At 40.0% G+C, this 22,437-nt stretch overlaps 1 protein-coding gene across 5 annotated transcripts in view; it reads right to left on the bottom strand.

Moving 5' to 3' along the window:
• RUNX1T1 (runt-related transcription factor 1; translocated to, 1 (cyclin D-related)) overlaps positions 1-22,437 on the bottom strand; it is a 114,374-nt gene that overhangs the window by 63,827 nt on the left and 28,110 nt on the right. The window contains exon 1 of one of the 5 annotated variants that reach the window (XM_010561996.1): positions 15,070-15,183. The exons of 3 other annotated variants lie outside the window; for them this stretch is intronic. In XM_010561996.1, the coding sequence (XP_010560298.1) occupies positions 15,070-15,076 (7 nt within the window). In that variant the 5' untranslated portion in view covers positions 15,077-15,183. Of the gene's footprint in view, positions 1-3,407; positions 3,500-15,069; positions 15,184-22,437 lie in introns of those variants that run through there. One more of the 5 variants, XM_010561997.1, reaches the window with a different exon arrangement.

Genomic DNA, 22,437 nt, shown 5'->3' with positions numbered 1-22,437 from the left:
TCATTCATATCAAATAGATAAATGAGAAAACAAAACTATAGGAATCTTTAATCTTAATTGAAATTGAACAAAAATTCTGATAACTAACAAATAGCTTGGATATTGGCATAGCTTGGGTTCAAATCTGTCTCAACGGCTGAGAAAGAAATGGGTGAGGGGGGACACCAAACTTGGACAAAACCCCCCTGATCCTGGAAACGTGTGTGTGATTTTTTACAGGAAGGAATGAAACAGAAAATGGTATTCCGATACTGATTGTTATTCCCTCACTTTCCCTTCTAGCACAAAGAGAGAGAAAAGAAGAGGTAAAACAAACACTCCAAGGTACTGTTACACCATTCAGTCAGGCCTGGGATCTCAGGAGCCTTTCAACATACCTTCCTTTCTTCCAGCGACCCCAAACCCTGACAAGAATGGGGACAAGAAACTGTACGACCTTCTTGGTTCTGCAGGGAGCCAGCAGCCTTCTCATTTATTACTCAGCCATGTCTTCTTCTGTTTCTTTTTCTTATTGTTTAAAATAATCTACCTTTCTCTTTTTTTTACCATCTCAAATGTAGACTTTAAACACATGCTCTGCCTCATGTTATGTCATACTGGAACACCTCCTGGAAACACTGAACTTCACTTGTGATTATTTATCTCAAAGCTTTGTTTTCTTTTAAACTGCGTGTATTTCTTTGCACTGTATCTGTGGATAGCTAAACTCCCAAGTCTTCAACCTGCCATCTCAAAGAAGCTGATGCAAAAGAGTCCAAGTAGAGTTTACTGTTGGTCTGTAATGAGAGTAAAATTATAAATCTCTGTATTGAAAGCCAGCTGCTTCATTCTTAACTCTGATCCCCCTCCTTTTCTTTTGCATTCTAGCTAGCATACAGCTGTAATAAATATGGCTCTTCTCACAAGCCGTGCAGATGTTAACAGTTCTGTAGGACATCAAGAAACATTTCAAGAATCTTGTAAGTGCTGACTAAACTTGCTTGAATTACCCACACTACCTCCTCCACATTCCTATTGAGTAACATTAGCCTTACTGAATATATTAAGAAAAAAAGAAAATTAGCATTTAAGCCAAGACATTAATACCTAGGTCTAAACGCACTATCAGTAAACAAGGAATGTTCTTAAGCCATCAGACAACAGATACTCAGATAGTGAACCAAAAGAAGTCAATTTATTCTTTGTCAAGATGACTAATGCATTTTTCATTTCTTATCTATGCAACAGTGGCTAAATGACTGTCTGAAAAATATATATTTATAAGAGGCACGGCTGGATGTATTTGAAAGAATGGATCAGAACTATAGCAAGATCTTTTCTTTTCTAGTAATCAAGTGGATTAATACTAAATTAGAGTGAAGGAGTTCAAAGTGCTACCTAGTACATTTTTATTGAAGCTATATTAGCATGACAGTCATATGCATTAAAGATTAAGCTAAAGCCTCAAACCACGCTCGGTTCTGGGCAGGAGTAAGAGTCCAGCTGTGCAGGTAGAGGACTAGATACCAAATGCATTCATTAAGCGGGTCTGTACTAGAGATACTGTTTTAATATTCTCCCCCCTTCAAGCAGTGTGCTGGTTTTGGCTGGGGTAGTGTTAATTTTCTTCATAGTAGCTAGTATGGGGCTATGGTTTGGGTTTGTGCTGAAAACAGTGTTGATAACACAGGGGTGTTTTAGCTATTGCTGAGCAGTGCTTGCACAGAGCCAAGGCCTTTTCTGCTCCTCACCCCACCCCACCAGCGAGGAGGCTGGGGGGGCACAAGGAGTTGGGGGGGGCACAGCCGGGACAGCTGACCCCAACTGACCACATATGATGTCATGCTCAGCAATAAAACTAGGGGAAAGGTTGGCTGGGGGCAGGGGGGGGGGACGACACACGACCTGCTGCTCGGGGACTGGCTGGGCATGGGGCAGTTGGTGGTGAGCAATTCTTTTCATTTGCATCACTTGTCTTTCTTGCATTCTATTTTTCTTTGTTATTTTCCTTTACATTACTTTTATTGTTTTTGTTATTACTATTACTGCTACTATTACTATTTTATTTTATTTCAATTATTAAACTATTCTTATCTGAACGCATGAGTTTTCTCACTTTGAGCCTTCCAATTCTCTTCCCCCCATCCCGCTGTGAGGTGGGGGGGAGCGAGCGAGCGGCTCTGCCGGTGCTCGGCTGCCGGCTGGGGTTAAACCACGACAAGCAGCAAGCTTAGCCTCCTTTATTGGGGTAGGAGTTTCAAAACACGTGAAGGGGTTTAGAAGCACAGTCACCAACAAAGGCAAATGTGACTAGTACTCATGTATTACTCCACACACTTGAAAACCCACATCAAATACCCTACCCTGTGTGTAAACTCCACACTTTCAAAACCTACTGGAAGGAGGGCTGCAGAGCAATTCACAGCACTGAGCCATGAAAAGATCACAATCTTTGACAAATTCAGAAACAAAATGTGCAGTCGAGAGTTTCTACGGCGCATTTTGAGATTGACACTTGACGGGAGACAATCTCAGCAGAGTTTCAAAGAGGACAGGGTAGGGAGAAATAAAATGAACGTATCAGTACATTTCCTGCAAGGGATCGATAAAAAGACCTCGCTCCTACAAGGACTTACATACCTGCTCAACTTCAGATACTTATCCTATTATGGTAGCACACTTGACGTTAAAATCGAGTCTTTGAAGACGCAGGGCCCAAATAATTTACCATGAAATGCGGAGTTCAAGGTTTTGTTTGTTCTTTAGCAATGCAGGAAATATGAAAATAAAGCAGAATTGCAACATGCTTTTTTTTAAACGCTTCATGACACTGCTTTTAGAGTAATGTCATCAAAATGTCATAAAAAGTACATTTAAGCATTTTGAGATCAGCAAAAAGCAACAGACTACAACCTTAAAAAGAAGTTAATGTAATATTAACAGAAGCTATGTAATTAGCTAGTCCAAAACCTCAACCCGTCTTCCTCAAACCAAATAAACTGGAAGGAGAGAGCAGGAAGAAAAGAACTAAAAAAAAAGGGAGAAATATAGAAAGAGAGGGGAAAGAAAACCCACACAAGCCAGAGTCCCTCACTGCTGTTATTCCTCCACGAGCGGAAACGCTCAGTTCAGTCGTGGCTTAGGAGGCATAAACATCATTGAAATTCAAAGGCAGCTCTGAGAAAGAGGACGCCTCAATTGGTATGCAAGTGGTGTTTTCTCGCCCTGAATACATTATGAACTTGCAGCATGCTAATATGCCATGCTATCATAAGCACCAGATGGAACAGTAGGCAGTATATGTCCCATCAAACCTCAGGAAGATGTATTAATGTTCCTGCTCTTTTTTTCCTTCCCTTCCCCTCCCCCTCCCTAGTACAACCCTTCAGCTGTGTCCCTAGACTGGCACATTTCTTAGCATCAGTCACCTGCTCCTGAAGCACAGTTCTCCAGGGTTGCCTCATCTTCACCAGGTGGTGCCAAGCATCTTTTCAATCTTTTTTATCGCAGAAGGTAAAGGCCACAAGACGTGTCAGGCTGTGCTTACTGAAGGGTACCGAGTACAAAAGATAACATCATGAGATAAATGATAGATGAAGAAAGACTTCGGGTCTAAAGCTAGCACAATTGTTTTAAAATATGTATAAGTAGCGTGGCACAAATTTCACCCTCTACTATCGGCGAATGAAGAATTGGGGGGCAGTGGCGAAGGGCGAGATTTTCTGTGTAACCAAATAAAACAGAGGAAACCGGATTAAAGATCTTTGAACTGAAGTCCTTTTTTCACCACACTGGAAACCTTTTCAGAGTAAATGTACACAATTCAACAGCCATTTACAGGGTAGGGTTTAATTTTAAATCAGAGTATGAAAATGGCACACAGGCAAATCAGTTTACAGGATTTTGATTTTTTTTTTTTTAATTAGAGATATGATATTCTTTGACTTTTGTCACTAACTAATTGCTTGGGCCCGTATGTATAATTCTAAAGAAGCGTAGTATCTCAATGCTGCTTTGCATCATTAATGAATTCAGTCCCAAGCAGGTTTTATAAGACTAAAGAGAAATGTAATCTAGTGTTCTGTATGAAAGCATGTGCGTACACACACAAAAATAAAGCATAGATTTTCTGGTGTCATCTGAATTTTTCCTATCTATTCACAGAAATATGCTTCCTACTGAAACACATAGCTCACAAGAAAATTCTTTTCTCTTTTTTTCCTTCTACTGGGCCCTTTCAAAAGTTAAAATATGGTCCTCAAGACTGAAAATGAAGAGTCTGTGCATTCGAACCACCAGTGAGAAGGTCCTGAGATGGATAAAGAAAAGTACATCAGCTTTTTGCATGTGAAGTTTTAATGTTTGAGTATTTTTAAACACATTTTTCAGAAAGAAATCACATCAGTAAACACTTTGCGAATTTCTGTTATTTTAGAAACCACCTGCTGATTTACAAACAGCTCTCGCTATGCATGTAAATCTAGTATTTTCCTAACAACATTAGCCTTCTCATAAATACAGTCTAATTCTGCAAGATGCTAGGTATTTACAACTCACATGAACTTTTCTGGGAATTAACATTGCTCAAAACCTCAGAAGAGCTAGTTACACAAGTTATCTGTTGCATGTATAAGGATTTTTCCAAGTATTAAAGGTCTGGTCAACAGGGATTTCCCCCCAGTCATCCAACCCTAACTAAAATAAAAAATAATTACCTTTTTCTTTCAAACAAAGCATTTTACGACTGTTGCATCTATTAAGTCCAGACAGACTCTAATGCAAGGATGTCTTAGGGACCGAGTCAGAAATCAGACCAATTTTCTTCCTTTTTCTCTTCCTATTGAATATTGGGGGGCTTGTTTTGTTTCTTAATATATAGCCTTTAAGGGTAATTTGCTAGATTATGATTTGCATTGTGCAAATAAGTCTATTTAAGTCCATTATCCTGCATTATAATGTAATTTCTGACACCTTAACAGCACTCAATTTAATTACAACACACTGAAACAGTACAGCTGACTCCCAAAGGAACCTGTTTGGATCAGAAGATGATGATATATGCTAGCTGCTGATCATCTTTCACCATCAGATCCGCAATCAACTCTTTTAAAAGAACAGTATCAGAACATCTGCATCATCGTATTATTTTGTGGCAAAGAGCCCTCCAAAACCCAGCAACTGCATGCAACAATGTGTGCACATCCCAGACTTGTAAGCAGACATATTTAAAAACCAGCAGCTTTACTGTAATGACCAAAGGAGACAAAAAAAGGCTTTGATTTCGATTCAGCAAGCATCAATTTCTGCAGCAGAATCCCCATTAGGTAATTCATCAAGGCATCTATTCTATATCTAGTGTGGCAAGACAGCAAAAACACTTACAGCCTCCAAAAAGAAAAACACTTCTGACAAAACTATTAAGCATTCCTGGTGATTAAGTAATAGACACTCATTCTTTCAAGACTGTCTTGAACCAGTGCCCCAGACAAAAACCATGCAATCATATTTGCTGGTGTCAGGATGAAATCAAGGCATCATGATTTTCTGTATTCTTTCAAGAAAAAGCAAGTTATTCAGCAGCATCCACAAAGCTCTTTCTGAAAGAATACAGAAGTTAACTTAAGGAGAGAGTATATCATCTCTCTTGTGGCTCTACGGAGGGATGCAGGTCGATACCTGAAATGTTGGTAGTGTTTTTATCTTTGGGGCTTTTACAGACTCTCAAGAACAGTTTGAAGCAAAAGCTTTAAGGCAGCATAAACTAAAGAATTCTGTTTCTGCTGGTCTCTGAAGATTAAATACCACTGCTTTCCTTCCTCAAAATGAAAGGAATTGGAAATTACTACTCTACCAATTGACACATCAGAGGAAGAAGCCTGGCTGGTCAGCTGAGAAGCAACCATGCAAATCCAGCCTTTATTCCACCAAGACATAGTTGCGCCTATGCAGAGGAGTCTGAAGAGGGCAAAGCAAGACTGTAACACCGGCTCTCCCTCAGACGGCAGAGAATTTGCTATATATGCTCTGAAGGCTCTGCTTTCATACCAAACTCTCGATGAAAGTTTCAGGCGCAGATTCATTTCCTGCACAGCAGCCTTGCTTATTAAATATAGAGGAACCAAATACATGTTTGCTTTTACAACCAGAGAATAATGTAAAGAGATACGTAAGTAAATTAACAAAACAAGATGAGCATTGCTCAAAATACTTTAAAAATTTAACACGAGAGACACAAATAATATTCCCAGAGCAGCCACTGTCTCACTTCTCCTCCATTTGCAAGGGGACAATAAAGTGCTCATGCTGACTATTAGGAATTCAGAAAAGTAAAATATACACTCATTACTGCACAGATCGCCTTTAAAAATTGCAAAAGACTTTGCTTTTGTTTCTGAAGATGTAATGCAGTCTAATGGCGATCTCGGTGTAAAATAATGAAATATTGATCTTAATGAAGTAATTTAAATTACTTCCGAGATCTAATATGAAGGATGTCGACAGAAGTGCTCTCTCTTTCAGGACCCTAGAGTGAGGAGATCCTACAGCACCATGGAAGGATGAATTCAACCAATGATGTGGGCCACTTTAATTCTAGTTTTATCACTCTCCTCCCTCTGCCAGTGGAGAAATGAAAACTAAAACCACCAAGACCAAAGACATGGTAAACTCTGTTGCAAACCAGTTTCCAAGAAGAAAACCAATGACTTTCAAAGCTATTCAATGACAGTGCCATCTGACCTCGCTGGATATCTAATTATACCCTTTCTTTTACAGACATAACCAAAGTTGCCTTAATGAGCATCTTTCAACTTTCTTTATTGTGTCAGTAACTCTCAAAGTCCCTATGGTTCACTCAGTATTTCTCAGTGTGTACTTTCAAAACTGATACAAACCCCGATTCCTTCTCAAAAAGAATAAGGTTATCGCATCTCTGGTTTTTAAAGATCATTTTTGTACACTGTAGTCAAAAATAGTGTACCTCGTACAGTTCCATGCAAAGAAAAGTCGCTACAAGAAAGAGTAATGCTGTCCACAGAAAATGACCTCTTCTAAACTTCAGTTAGCAAACTTTCTTCTAACTACAATACAAGTAAGTGCATGCAAAGCTGGCAGATATAATTACACAATCAACAATTATGTAGTGAAATGGACTGGAAAAATAAAATTAAACCAATAGATGTTAATTTGTATTTGCTAACCACGAATGATGTGGCTGGTGCTCTGCAAGGCACAAAATCCTTAAAAAAAAAAGATTCTCTTAAAAATTCAAGGAATGCTATGGGGATGTCACATATAGGAAAGTCTATGGTGATGGCATTCATTTGGATTATAAAATAGCTACAACGAAAATCCAAGGCTGGGTACACATGCTTGTTACCCTGGCTTAAAAGGGCCACCAGAATACATTTGGAATGCACAGTTTAGAAGCAAGAATCAAATTATGGCTGTATTTTCATATGATACGAGTGCAGACATTTTCCAAACTGTAATCTTGCGGCAGGAAGACTATTTGAGTCATGTGTGTTTGCATGACTCACAAAACACATATTAAGGAGAGATCAGAAAGAAGGAAGGGGAAAGGCCCTGTATCACTAAACCAGGAGATTACTCCTTTAGCAGGATGTGGTTTCAAAACAGGAGCACAATAAGACAGTGAACCCAGCATCGCTAGAAGAATCAGAGAGAAAGGGGGGACTACAAGAATCTGCACTGGAGGGCTCCCAAGGCTTGGAGAAGTGGATTATAAGCACATCAAGAAAATTCCAATAAAGCATTAGAACTGAAAGGGTACCAAGTTAAATTTTAGAGATGCTTTCTGAATGACTTACAGAAGACAGAATAGTGCATTAACCCCCAGAAGAGAAAAGATGTATCAATAAGCTGGAAAGGGCAATGGACTTTGAAAGGTAAAACATATTCCTACTTCTTGAATCACCATTTCAAACTTCGTTGCAGTTAAGCATATGCAAATCCCACTTCCTCAAGTCTCAATTCATTACAGTAAATCCTTTTTTAACCAAGAATGATATAGGCCTGACCCTACACCAGATCTGCATGAACCTGCAGTACGCTTGAAGGGTTATCAAGATACATTCTTCTTACTTCTTATTCCTCAGCCTCTCCTCCAAGAGGTGATCAATACCGATTCCTTTCCTGTTCTATTTCCACATTTCTTTTGGTCTTTGTCAGCTCAGTATTGCCAATATGCAAAAATGCAGCAAAGCTTGTTACAGTCTGCTTCCAAAGGGATATCCATAATGAATGAGAACCATACAAGCAATAGTCCTAATAATTGTGTCCACTGCTGACGGTGTTTCCTTTCGAACTTCAGGAAGATTTCCTGCCACCTTTGACTTACACTTTGTGCCCGTTTAAAAGCATGGTTAAGTTGCAGGCACTGTTCCAGAACATATATCTGCATTAATACTGAAATAGCTGGCTGGATAATTTAAATTAATTCAGATATGTGGGTCCTAGCAGGTAGTTATTCCTCATGAAAATTTCACAAGATTGCCAGGTCCCAAGAGCAAGAAGTAGAAATAAATGCACATGTCATTACGCAACATCATGGAAAATCTCAAGTAAGGCTGTAGCTTCATGCCGTAGGAATTTGGGCAGGAGATTTTTAGATGTTGGATCCATTCTGTGTCTCTTTTGACACTACAGCCTTAAACCAGCTGCAAGAACAATACTACCAGGCGATGTGCTGCAGCACAGGGACAAAACCAAGAGGTCTGTGAACCTCCAGCTGAAGCGGCTCCTCTCAAATCCCAAGGTCTCCAGCAACTTGTCTCAAGTTCTTCTGCAATTAATGCTCACAATGAGGCTACTTCTCCACACTCTGCCTATAACTGGCACTAAAGAACAAATTACTAGTAGGGAAAAAACAGACTCAACAGCACAGAGAAATAAATTCAGCTTTGGTATGTGGAAGCACAGCTTCATGAGCTACCACAGGAAGAAGGTGCAGCCCTTTCAGCCAGCACTGAGCCTGACAATTCTGCTCTTCTACTGGCATGCAAAGGCAAAGTTCATTCTGCAAGCTACAGATCAAGTAATGGTTTCAGATCAATGAATAACTAACTTTAGGTGCCCAGACAACACAAAAGCCAGTGCCAGGGACTACTCTGCTCTCCCCTACAGTGCACAGGGCTGAAGCACCTCAGACTGGGTATCCAAAACAGCTAATGGATCCAGTAGAGCAAAGAATCATCATGCAGGCTGAAGTGACCTCAGGAGATCAGACAGTCCATGCCCTTCTGCCTCAAAACATGGGCAGTTAGTTAGATCAAGTTGCCAGGTGTTTGTCCAATATGGTGTCTTCAATAATGCAAATACCACTACCCCTCTGGACAACGTGTTTCAGTGTCTGACCATCCTTACGGTGAAGAGAATTTTTTTCCTGGTATCTATTTGGGATTTACCATGGTCCATTACTTGTGCCTGTTGCCTCTCATCCTATCACTATGCACCTCTGAGAAGAGTTTGGTTCTATCCATTCTCTCTACACCCTCCCATTAGACAGCTCACAACAGAAAAGATGATACAAAGTTAGTTATATTTACCTACCAACTGCCTACAGCTCACCAACAGGGAAATACCGGAGACAGGATGCTTTACTCCTGCCTTTGAAGAGCCTCAGTATCTTGGAGACATGGGATCCACAGCACTACTCCCTCCTCCAGAAAAGATCTCCTTATCCTCACCTTCAGAAGATTGGCAAGTAGAACGAGTTTGTGTAAGACACCGCTAGGCAAGATGGAAGAGGTGAGCTTTGATTTTATTCAAGTCCTTTGAGTGGAAGCCTCACTCTGGAAGTGAAAGACATGAATTCAAATCCTCCCTCTGCTTGCTCAATCAAGCTCAGGTCTGTAACGTATTCCCTCAGCAGGGGGAAAGCTACTGCCCAGCAGCAGCTTATTCTGGATGGGAGTAATCTCCATCGCTCTTGTTCTGCCCGAGAACTGAGCAGGAAACATTTCAGGAGGGACCAAGGCCCAAGATCAACGGCAGCCAGGAGGAAGCGGCTCCTGCGCTGGTCCTGCTCTTCGTCTGGTGACTCTCACGTACAAGAGGCAGGAGGAACACATGTACATCGCAAAATGCAACGTGGCGCAGAGACGGCTGAGCTCCTGGAGAGTTGAGCCAATGGCTATAGATAGCATGGCACAGCACGGCAAGGACTTCACCAGCTTCACCGAGGAACCGGGTGAACGTAGAGTTAGCATAGTGGGATATTGAATGAAATCAGCCTTGCCAAGCGGGCCAATATGGCTAGACTGTGTCTGTGTACAGGTCAAAATCCAAGCGCTGCTGTGCCCTATGGATTTTCCGATTTAATCTCTACTCGCCTCAAAATCTCTGGCTCTGTGCTCCGTTTTACATCACACACATTTCTGGGAACAAGAAGTAAGCCTGCACTTGTGAAGAGACCAACGTTTCTGAATACGCACTGGGCTTCCTCTGAAATTACCTACCAGATCCAGCTGTGCAAACGACTCAGACACAGAAATGCTTCAACTCCAAAAAGACATAGGTGTGAACTCAGCACTGGCCTGCTTAACCCTATCGATACCGAGACAGATCTTAGCATGCCCGCCCAGAGGCAGCTCGACATGCTTGGGAAACTTTAAAGCTGTAACAGTGATGCATCGGGAATGAGGACAGAGTTGAGGCATGCAATTCTGGATTTGGAAGCCAGCTACTGCTTCAGGTGCAGAAGTCATCTTGTGCACTTAGCTTTAGTCTGTGACCTAGTGGCGAGAAATCAGGCTTCAGCTGATTTTTTGTAGAGTTATCCTTGATGTACACACTTGGAAGAAAAAAGGATGCAGCACACAAACAAGAAAACTGGTACTGGTATATGTACAGGTCCTGAAAAGGACCAGCTATCATGTCTTCTTCTACTCTTAGACGTATCAACTTCTCTATCCGGACTTTTCAAATTGGCATATGACATCATTTTAGAATTTATTTTACCCCAAACTGGTATTCAAGTCCTTTTTTTAAAATTGCATATACACATTGAGTTGCAAGGTATGATGATTATGTCTCAAACATACGAGTGTGGAGTCCAAAATCTTCAAATCAAGACGCAATCAGTGCTAAACACCCTACACACGCCAGGGAAGTACCAGTCCTGAGAAAGTGTTTTGATAGTTCCTTCACAACAAAGGGTCCGAGTGGAAAAGCACTAAAACTTCACAGGGAAAGAGTGTTTGGACGCTGCTTAAAAATATACATATTAATCGCTATTTCTGCAGCATTATCTGCAACCCATGATGTGTTAGTTATTTTCCATGCATACGTAGCAAGATGCAGTTCACAGCCCCATGGGTTGAAAATAACAGCAATAATGTCATGCAGACTTTGGAATATATTACTACCATAAAAGAAGAAGAAACTCTAATACTTTGAAAAGCAAGTCATTACACATCGTCTCCCAAACCCTACAATATGTATCTGAGGAACCTAGTGACCCGCAGTCATCTTAGGGAAAGAGCTTTTTGCTCCTACCCAAATCCTGAAGAAGATAAAGTCATTATGTAGGATGATTGGAATAATGATGCAAGGTTAACACTTGGACTTAAATATTTCCAGACACATTTTCTCCGTTTGGCAGGAAACTTGTTTTGTAAGACACAGAATTGTCCTAATGTAACAGCATAGCAACTGCAACTTAAAACAGAACAAGTCGGTTAATGGACTATTAGGAGACTTTTCCTGTATAACAGCATTTAGACGCATGTATTTAAAAAACAGGTGGATAATCCAAATGTTCAGTTACTAGGACACTAACAGTTATGTCCATGGCAATTTTGTTTCTGTTCTTTAAACAAATCATCACTTGCTAGCACTAATGTTAAAACCAGAAAGCCAGTCTAGTACACAGTGGCTATAAATGCCAAATCAATTTTCAGCAGATAATAAAGTCCATGTTTTACAATCAGCAATGCACTGTTTTACTACCCAAAATGTAAGCTAATAATATATAGCTCTGCTAAATGGAAAATGCAGATATGCTGTTAAGAAACGGGCTGGCTGTGAGATGATGGATCATTTCTGCTGGGACCTTCTTAAAGCTATGTGCAAATGTTTTGAAAATATCACATGATGTGGCCATGTGTTAAAAATTACAGCCAGTTAAGTTCTCTGCTAAGAAAAATATGTGGGCAATTTATGAAATGCACTCCAGGATGGAGATATCTTAAGTAAAACCAGATTTTGAAAACAAACCCATTTTTTTTTTAAACCCAAACTTAAAAAAAAAAAAAAAAAGTTGCAGCCACATCTGGAGAGCAGAAGTAAAGAAAGGGTGGTCTGACCTAATACCAGGCCATCTTCTGAAAGAGCAGCATTATTTCTGGGCTACAATGACTGTGATCACTGATTGTCCTTTTAAGGAAACCATGCTGAATACTGCCATGGGCAATAATAAAGCATTTTGTAGGCCAACATCTGTTCTTTGAAAGTACTATAAAATGACTGATAGATTTGTAACGTTTCATAAATAAAGTCCAGAATAAACAATTCTTAAAAAAAAAACAACAACAACAAAAAAAACACCAAAACCAACACACATTCATAGTAATCAGACAAACCAGTGTACAGTATTAGATTTGAACACTGTTCCCCCAGCATCAATTATTTAGAGATAAACACTTCCTAGAGTTCACTACACAGAATGCCAAAATGGTTAACTTGGTTACTGCAAGCTGCATGTTAACGGGATTATCTTTCTAGAGACTTTTCTCAGAGTTGCAGTAGTGCCTTAACAGAGCTCTGAATCGCTTTTACAGCATTTCATTAGCAAGCCTCGCTGCTGTCGCTTTGCCCTGACAGCGAAGCGAGGAGATGAGTGGCCAGTTGCAATTGTAACGGTATGAGCAGTTCGTCTTTGAAGGGCAAATTTAGTTTGTATAAAAGTGTTATCGCTACACATAAACCAGAACCCCTCTTTATTACTTCCTGTTCTTTCCCCAAAAGAAGGACTTCAGATGTCAGAAGCACTGAAGGGATGCTTCTGAAATCAAGACTTCACACATACACAAAAGGCACTGACATAATATCAGATTACATAAAAATACACATCCTTTTAATCTCCTGTACATAATGTGCTTACTTTTAAAATACAAAATCTGCCCCAGATGGCTAATAATGCCCATTTGAAAAAAACGAACACCACAATATTAAAAGGCTAAAATATGCTGTGAACAGATTGAGAGGCAGTTCATCCTAGAGGAGAGTAAAAAAGTGCAGATGGGTGTCAAAAATAGCCAAGTGTCAGATCTGTTCAAGTATCTCCATTCTGGCACATGCTCCCAGTCACAGCTGTTAGTGTATTCTCTGTATCCAAGTGCAAGGTTTTCTAACACTCCGAGCTGACATTAAAACACACTTCTTCCTTGCTACTGCTTTAACAGAATGCTGGAAATTAAAGATTTATTTAATGGTAAAGCTTAACGAGTATTGATAAGGGTATACATACTCTAGTGTAGCGCATGCCATTTTGATTAAAGATGCATGAAATTTTAACCAGCAGGTAGATTAAGTAATTTAAATGCCAAAGGCTTAATAGGTTTTCAAAAACCTCCACTCTAGGCATTCCAACACTGTTTGCCAATAGCCCCAAATAATGCACACAAGGATCAAGACTGATAAGACTGTGTCATTTTAGTACATTTGAATATATTAATAAAACACAGAAACAGTAAACCGCACAAGATGAGTTTCGTAGAAATAAGGGAAACGTCAGCAGATTATGCAAAATGCAGTTTTCCAAATTAAAGAATTCCTGGGGTATTTCTAATGAAGACCACATTCCCAAGAATGTAATGCATGCAAATCAAATTTGACATCTAAAGGGTTAAATTGACCTTTCATAGTCCTCAGTTGTTATCTATGCAAATTAATTTGCCCATATTTCAACCATATAAATCCTCTTAGCCTTGTGCTTTGAGCAAACAGAGCCCACTTTCTTGTTACAACCAGAGGATCAGCAAACATACCAGCAGTAGGGTATGACCGTGTATAAAAATCCTAAAAGGAAAACATTCTTCCAACAACTGGCAATACCTACATGCAACTGTGGTTGCAGCAAACTGGCAGATACTGTTTCAAAACACCATCTGTGAGGTGTACAGACTCTCTGTGATCAAGCGTAGCCTCTTCTGCCTGTCCTACCCAAATAATCCACAAGAACCAGCCAGCTGTAGGATCTCTAGCCCTGTCTTTTTTTATCCAGAGACACAGGCTGCTATAATCAGGCACATGGCTTTCTTCAGTCCTTACCAAAGGGAAAAAACCCAAACAAAACACACCAAATTCAATCCACTCAGTCGTGGTCAAGCATTTCACAAAACCCCTCAGACAAATCACCCTGCGTAGAAGCCCCATTTTCATTGGCAATAACACTTATCAATTAGACAAGCGATCGTAATATCCAAGGATAATATTTTCCTGAGGAAACCAACCTATTAAAATTTCCAGCTCCACAGCAATTCCTCTAGTTCAGCAGATTTTTTTTATTGTTTTATTTTGAATCAACATATTTCAGTCATCTGCCGGGTGACAGTTAAGGACTACGATTTAGGACAACGCTGGAATAATTTGTTTTACAAATCTCCTTCACTTCTCTAACATAAACAGCTTTTCACAGAGATAATTTCAGCTGATGGGTGAACGCTGTGAATGATCTCTACCGATCAAATGTTTGCAGATTCAAGGTACAGCTGACAGTCATGAAAGCCAGCCCGAAGCTGTATTTCTCTTTGCTAAAAATGATCCCCCGTGCAGAGACCTGCACCCACAAAGCCAGTGACTTTCTGCTATTTCTATCCCTTTTCATTGAAACATCCAGTACTGCTCTAAGTATCATCTCTGGCAGTTCCCTCGCACAAATTCCCCTCCCCCAAACATATACACAACAGAATTAGCATCCACGATCGCTCCGTACCCGTATCAGCTTGCAAATCACCCTCTATCTTAAAGAGAAGGAAAAAAAAAAAGAGAACAGAAAAAAAATACTATCAAAAAACAATTAGCGTTTCCTCATTTAAAACCGAAAGAGCTGCAATAATTTCAACTCACCAGGCATCCTTGGATAAAATATACCACACTGTAAATGGCTCTCTCCTAAAAGCAAGCTTATTTAGGGCTCAGTGCCTCCTGTTCTGGAATGAACAGAGAGAAGCGAGGAGGGCCATCAGAACTGGCTGTGGCAGCGTAGCTGGAGGCAGGATGCTGGGCGCGTGCGTTTGCCAGGCAAAGACAGATGGAGAGCTGACACTCTGTATTGCACTTGGAGCAGAAATGTGAATGATGACAGGAGCACATGTGGCCTTGAACCCAGCCCTGTCTCTTCAGGCAGAACAATGACAGGGATGTGTGTGCAAATTATCACAACCCCGGCTCCCCTCAGCTGACTCCTTTTACTCTACCTTTCACACCAAGTTCCAGATGACCAAAGAATAGAAAGTAAAATGCAAAGTGATAAGCCAAACACTGAATTATTCATTTTTTTCCTTAAAAGTTAACCCTTCCTTCTGCTGACAACAATTAAAGAAAAAAGCATCGCTTTGAATCAGCTGTCTTCCAAAAGCGGAAACAAATTCATTCTTCATTTTAACAGTCATCATTTTGCACTCCATAGGACTACGTTTGTTTATTTAGCTGGAAATTCAAAACGTGCACGAGGATATACGAGAGACTCCCCCCTCCTCTTCCTCCCCTCCCCACACTTCTGTCATTATTATGCTGGTTTACTATAGTGAATGGAGTATCAAAATCACTGCCTTTCTCAGATTCTCAGTAGTATGTGTAAAATAGAACACTCTTAGAAAGCAGACCACTTTTATTTTACTATAGTGCTTTTAACCCCCTGGGATTCCTGCATTGATATGTTCCAAACATTTGCAGCTTACTCTCCTTTACCTTCCATGGTGATCCATGGGGGATGAAAACAAAATCTTCCCTGTAAAGCTTTTTCAAAAGCTAAACAATCATGTCCTCCCAATTTCTGATTTTGCACACCCCTTAAATGTTTATCCTCACATGAATAACGTATGCCTGGCTAGGTTCAATGCACTCTTCCTTATTAAGCTTTAATGGACACCATGATACATAAAACTACAAGTCTTTGTTATAGTGCTTTATCTAAAGCTGGCTATTTTCTTCTCAGCAGTCCCTCTTTAGTCCTTTGTAAAACATCTTTGCCTCTTAAGAGAAACATACGCCTGACTCGCATGCCTTCTGTAGCACGTATAGCCTTGCACAAAATTCCAGGCACAAGGAAAAATATCTTCTTTTTCGAAACTCTCCTCCCATTTAGCACTTGCAAAAGCTTCTCCCTTTAGTAACATGTATTTCTCCAGCAATTAGCGCGCAGGTCCTGGTTCTGACTTTGCCTTTGCAGTATACATTTAAACCCATATCGAAAGGCAGCGATTCTCAGCCACATCTTCAGGAGCTGCATTCTTACCAGTGTAAGACTCATCCTTTTGTACTTATTTATGCTTCCTCCTGATTTTGCGTTATGCCATCTTCTGCCTCTACTACGCAGAAACGACTCTGCTTTCAGGCCTTCCTCTTCCTTCCTTTAGCTGCCACAGAGCCTGATAAAGATCTATTTAGGAAAAGGACACACGTGTAAAATTAAGCAAAAAATAACAACCCTTCCAATATCCGGACTGAACTCGTGAATATATCTCACTTAAAGCAAATGAGTCACTTCTGAATTTACTGATATTTCCACAATAACTTTTTGATGCTATCTAAGTGCCACCCTTAAGCTTCACTGAAATAGGAGAGAGACTCCAAACACAGGACTGGCAAATGCAAGGCAATCAAAGCAGCAAAGGAGCAGCTCCCCTCGCCCCAGTAAACAGCCCAGCACTAACAATCTACCGCGTCTGCAACTTGAGGCGGGTCTTTTCTTCATCTTCATCAGCTAGCTACTGTAATGAAGTTCTCTATAATGGGTTTTTGAGTGTCAGAGGGCCCCAGAGAAACACCGAAACATGAAAATGTTTTCGTGACAGACTGCTTTCATGAAGGGGGCAAAAACAGAGAGGAGAAAGGGAGAGAAGCAAGGGAAAGGGAGACGAGCAAAGTCTGTGCCACCGAGGCCTTTGAAGAATTTACCGTTCTTTTTGTTTTATTATCTGATGCGCTATTTAAAACCAGTCAGTTAGTACCGTATTTGCTGTGTTGTTTTCCTTTTTTAATGCTGTACTCTACATAAAAGGAAAAACATTTTCACAGTTGGAAATGCAACCTTTCATCAACATAGATGCAGCCTGAATCAGCTTCAGAGTCGAAAGTAACGTGTCAAAGGTATGACGCATTTTAATAAAACCGAACAATATTCACTCTTAAAAGAAGGTCTTAATATCAGTACATTGTAAATCCACAGACCACAGCTCACAAAATTGAACTTCCATATGCTGTGTGATTATGCATCTTTTTTCTGTGTGTAAAAAGCCTTTTTAAGCTGTTATCTGACTACAGTAATTGCCATTTAAATTGATCCACGTCAACAAAACCTGGATCCCTGGAGATTCTCACCTAGAAGTCTGCTCATGGAAGGGGCTAACAGAATGCCTGTGCATCTGAGACTACTTCAGCATTTTCTCAAGCAGCCAGCTGCATGAATAGTTTTTCCCTCTCATTATTTAATACACTGAGGCAGGCTGCAACCCATTTGGCAGTCCTCCCTGAATAAATATCTGTGGATATTTATTCGCTTTCCCCACCCCACCCCACCCCCATTTTTAATGCGGTCACTTAAAGCTTGCCCTAACAGTTTTTGCACCAGGTCTGAAACTTTAGCAGGCCAAGCAGAGGTGGACAGCCCATTCTGTAAAACGGTTTTATTCTCCGCTAAGGAAAGGCAGTGGTTTTAACACAGGAGTAGTTCTGCTCTATCACAAGAGTCGGTATTATGTGTAATACCAGAATTAAAGGGATACAAAGAGAGTGAAAAATCCAGAAGATAATCTTCAGCCAGTTTCTTTATGGTGCACATTATGCTACACCTTCCTGGGTGGGAATCAGCTCCTTCTTTGACAATCATTCAGAAAACTTTACAAGATAATTTTAAATAATCCTCTGCAACTCTTAATGTTGAAAATGGGTAAAGAAGGCAAAACAGTCTCCATATTTGAAGGGGGAAAAAGAAGACTTTTATGCGGTGGATGATATAAGGTCGCTAAGACATGGATCTGATGGGAAAGAGAAATTCCAAGTGATCACCATTTAAAAAGTACAGCGATTGCCTTTTGCGCAAACCTAGCTTAATAACAGGGACTGGAAGTCCACTGAAACGCATCTGTAGTTAATGAAAGCTCTCTATTAACAGTGAAGGAAGAATTTAACTCAAAGCTTTTCTGTAGGACTTCTCAACTTCCCACTCTACTTACAGCAGACTGTTGTGATACATTGTGACTTCACACAGTGGGTATTAAGTGAGTTAATTCAAAGGAGCTGAAACCTCATTGATCCTAATTGAAAGCAATACACCCAACCAAATAGTTTTCTACCCCATCTGCTCTGGCCTGCCACCAGCTATTCAATACAAGAGAATTAATAGTTTCAGATATTCTAACAGACCCAATAAAAGCACTCATTTAAGCAGGACTGCATTAACAAAGTGAAAAACCAAGGGCAAAATGGGTTCAAATGGAGCATTTTACTCCTAGTTGGCTTTAACAAAGCTGAATAATGCTTATTCTGACTTTTTATGTGCAAGACTTGATAAACTGAATGAGAAGGCACTCAATGATCAGTCAACGAGCATTGATGAATGGTCATTAGGACCCCCCCAATCTCAGGGAAGGCCATTCCACAAAGTGGCACACCAGCTTGAAAGGGCGGACTCACTAATGTCCAGATTTCCCCGCTTGCTTGTTCCACTTTCACTTTCAGACCACTGGCCACCAAATGAGGCTGACATATTGGAAAATAATCTTTTATGGGCGAGTGGCAAATAAAAATGGAGGCATTAGCTGGGCTTTCAAATTCAAATCTGCTAGTTTTGTCAGCCCCCAAACGTTTTGATTTTCCACCCAGCTGGAAGCTATTAGTGTGTTCTTAAGGCATCCCACTGACAGGGCAAACCCACCTAATGTGTGAGCTGTAGAGCTGATGGGGGGACGGGGGACAACCACTTCTGGATGCTTTCTTAACTTTATTTGGTTGATTGTCCAACCGAAGTACGGTAAAGGCAACAACTTCAGGAGAAGGCCACTAATTTCTTGCTGCCCAGTATCTCCTACGGCCTGGTACAACAGCAGTCCACCTAGGACTGTAATGGGTACCCTCAGTGTGACTTTTTCCATGCCATGGTACCTAGCCTCCCTTGTTTTTACTGCCCTACCACAAAAGAGCTCAAGCTAGTCAAGAAAGGCATTTTTTAATAAACTTTTAATTCTTTGCTTGGAAACAGGATTAAAATATTCCAATAAGATAGGTGCTTATCTGTGAACAGTAGCTCTTAATGCATGCAACACAAAACATTTGCCAGATAACACTAAACATTTCCCTAAGCATTTCCTTATTGGCAAGGCTTTCTGGACTTCTGAAAAAAGACAAATGGGACCTTTAAAACATACATAGCTCTGTGAAACACAGACTAATTGAGATTACCTACACAAATATTCAATAGTTGAAAGCAGAGTCACCAAGCTGGGAAGAAAATATTCTTGGTTCTCTAAGAGGAACTGTTCGTCATGTTACCTCTAGTACTGGATTGAATTCATTGGAGGTGAGAAGGCATTCATCTCTTTTTTCAAGTTTTAAGTCATACTATTTCAACAGGATAATCAGAAATTAGTCCTCTAAAGAGGCTTTCAAATCATCTGTTAAGAAAAGGCAACCTTGGCAGTGGGTCAGACTTAGCAACCTAGATTGCCTATTGCTTTTTGATCAAAAAAGAACCAAAAAAATTCATTCTTGTTGAACACTGCCAGAAATCCCAGTGGCATTTCAGGTGTATTTCAGGTTTTAAAATAATGAAAACATACATAAAGCCCTAATCGTAGAAGAATAGTTCCACCAAAATTAATTGACTCAGAATGGGAGGGCCAACACAGGCTTCAGGTCTTAAAGAACGCATGCTCTTTTGCTCAATACATACGTTTTAGTAAGAACACTCACGTGGACAAACTCACATATATGTACCTGTCTTGGTGTCTACTTCTTTCACTTGATCTGGGCTAAACCAAGTCTTGTCTTGCCTTTTTATTAAATACAGTATTTTCTATAATGTGGGTAAAGTAAATTAGAATTGACTGTTAATTTCTATCATTATTTGGATTCAAAGGAAATTACCACACCATCTGAGCACAGACATCACTGAAGCACTTTAGAAAATTTGATATTGATTTGATATTATTTCTGAAAGGACACAAGAAAATACCAAAGATGCCGTCTCACCGACAGGAGAAAGAACACATTTAGTGCGACCTGGAGAAGCCTGGATGAGAATATCTGGTCCTGCTGAACTAGGGTCATATTTTGAGATTCAAAAAGGGGAGGGGAAAAAAAAAAGGAGAAGAAAAAAAAGGCTTCAAGCTATCAGTTGCTTTTTGACTTGAAGCTCAGGGTGTTTGCTCTTTTAACATGGGTAGGGAAACTCCTCCTGCTGTAGTGTATTAACCCCTAGTTTTGACCTCTAATCAATGTCTTTTCAATGCATAGGATTTTCATAATAAAGATAATGTGAGAGCATATTTGTGTGAAAGCGCATCTACCACTAGCCATAAATTCGAGCCTTGCATTTTTCTTTGTAACATGTCAATATTTGTGACACTAACTAAACATATTTTATTCATTTGACAAGGACTGTTACATTATATTGAAAACTTTTGTTTCAATGTCACCACCTCCCCATTTTGACTGATGGCGAGTTAGTTTTGTTAAAACGCAAGGGGTGATAGCGTATGCTCCAGTGAACTTTCCCTCCTCTCAGCACCAGAGACAAAAACCTGCAGCTCTGCTCTGTGCTGGCAGCCATCTGGCCAGCTTTCTCTCAATGCCTGCCCCACACCACACTGCAGGCAAAATTTCAGGGCTCTAGAGCTCTGTGGAGCTATTCATGACATACCAATTTCACATTTTCTGCTTGTACGCTTGCAACAATAAATGCTAATGAGGACTATGAATGACATTTTTAAAGACAATAAAAAGGTCTCCAAATCCCTTGCATATGGAGACACTATTTTCTAAACTTCACCTTCTGTTAGGGAGCCATTACACTCTAAAGGAAAAAAATAACCTAAGGAGAACAATGAGATGATCAAAGCATAACCGAGTCCTTACGAATTCCAAAGAAAACAATGTTTGCAAAGCTAGCTTAATGACAGACAGATTTTATGCCGATGTACAGCAGTAACACTTCAGTGCAGGAACTTTCTTTTTCAATAGCAGTTACTTCTCATCAGGGCGGGCTCACAAATTGGGGGGGAAGCCACAGCAAATCCTCGCTTTCACTGATCACGTATAACCCCACAAGCCATAGATTTGGACTTTTTAATTACTAATCTCTAGATGAGTCCAAGAGTAAACAGTTATCTTTAATTGATTTGGAATGCCATGCTTTCATAGAGATTACTGTACTGACCAAGAGAAATAACAAATTTTAATGTTTTCTTCCCCCAAATCTGCCTTTTGCAATGTTACTGCTACTCTGGGAAAAAAAAGTTGTCTTCACTCTTGGTACTGTGTTTTACACTTAATTAAAGACAGCTTCCCCTTATTAGCAAGGATTAAAAACACTTTCAGGAAAATCCACCAGGTGGAGCAAATACACAGCAATACAAAACATCTATTTATGCTCATACTGCCATTTTCAACAGGGAAAAAATGTTTTATATGGAAATATTCTTACCTCTTGACCTCTCTTCTTCACCCTTTTGTCATATATTGATCAATTTGTACTTAGTTACCACGTTTATAATGGTACCAAAGCTTTGTTCAAAGGGGCCTTCGTACAAAGCTATTGCTCCTGATAAGTTTCAATATGAATTTGCAAACCACAACAGTCATCAGATATATAAGAGAAATTAAAGAATAGTATTATTCAACATACATATATGTGTCTATATTCAAGAATACAAGGATAATGTTGTGCCTGTAAAACAAACTAACAAGCGTTCAGAAAATAAAGCTTAGTCTTACATCAGGCAGCAAAATCTTTACGTAGGCCTCCACTATAATGGGCTGGAAACCTGGCCATTCTGCATGTCTTGTTATGTGTTTATACACATAGTAGTGCCAGTAACATCACAGCAGTGCCATTGTACAGTCTGTTGGTGTTAACCATTATTTTAGTACGACATCCGTCAACTACTAAGTATTTTCAAGAGTGCAGTGAATAAGGGCTATAAATAAATATTTAAGCATATCTAGGACAGCTAAGCATTATTTCCCCATTTAAATTATTTGCTTTCCAGAGCCAGG

Source organism: Haliaeetus leucocephalus, unplaced genomic scaffold (assembly GCF_000737465.1).
Source record: "Haliaeetus leucocephalus isolate CR32 unplaced genomic scaffold, Haliaeetus_leucocephalus-4.0 Scaffold152, whole genome shotgun sequence".
Lineage (NCBI taxonomy): Eukaryota > Metazoa > Chordata > Aves > Accipitriformes > Accipitridae > Haliaeetus > Haliaeetus leucocephalus.
This window is presented reverse-complemented; position numbering and strand designations above follow the sequence as displayed.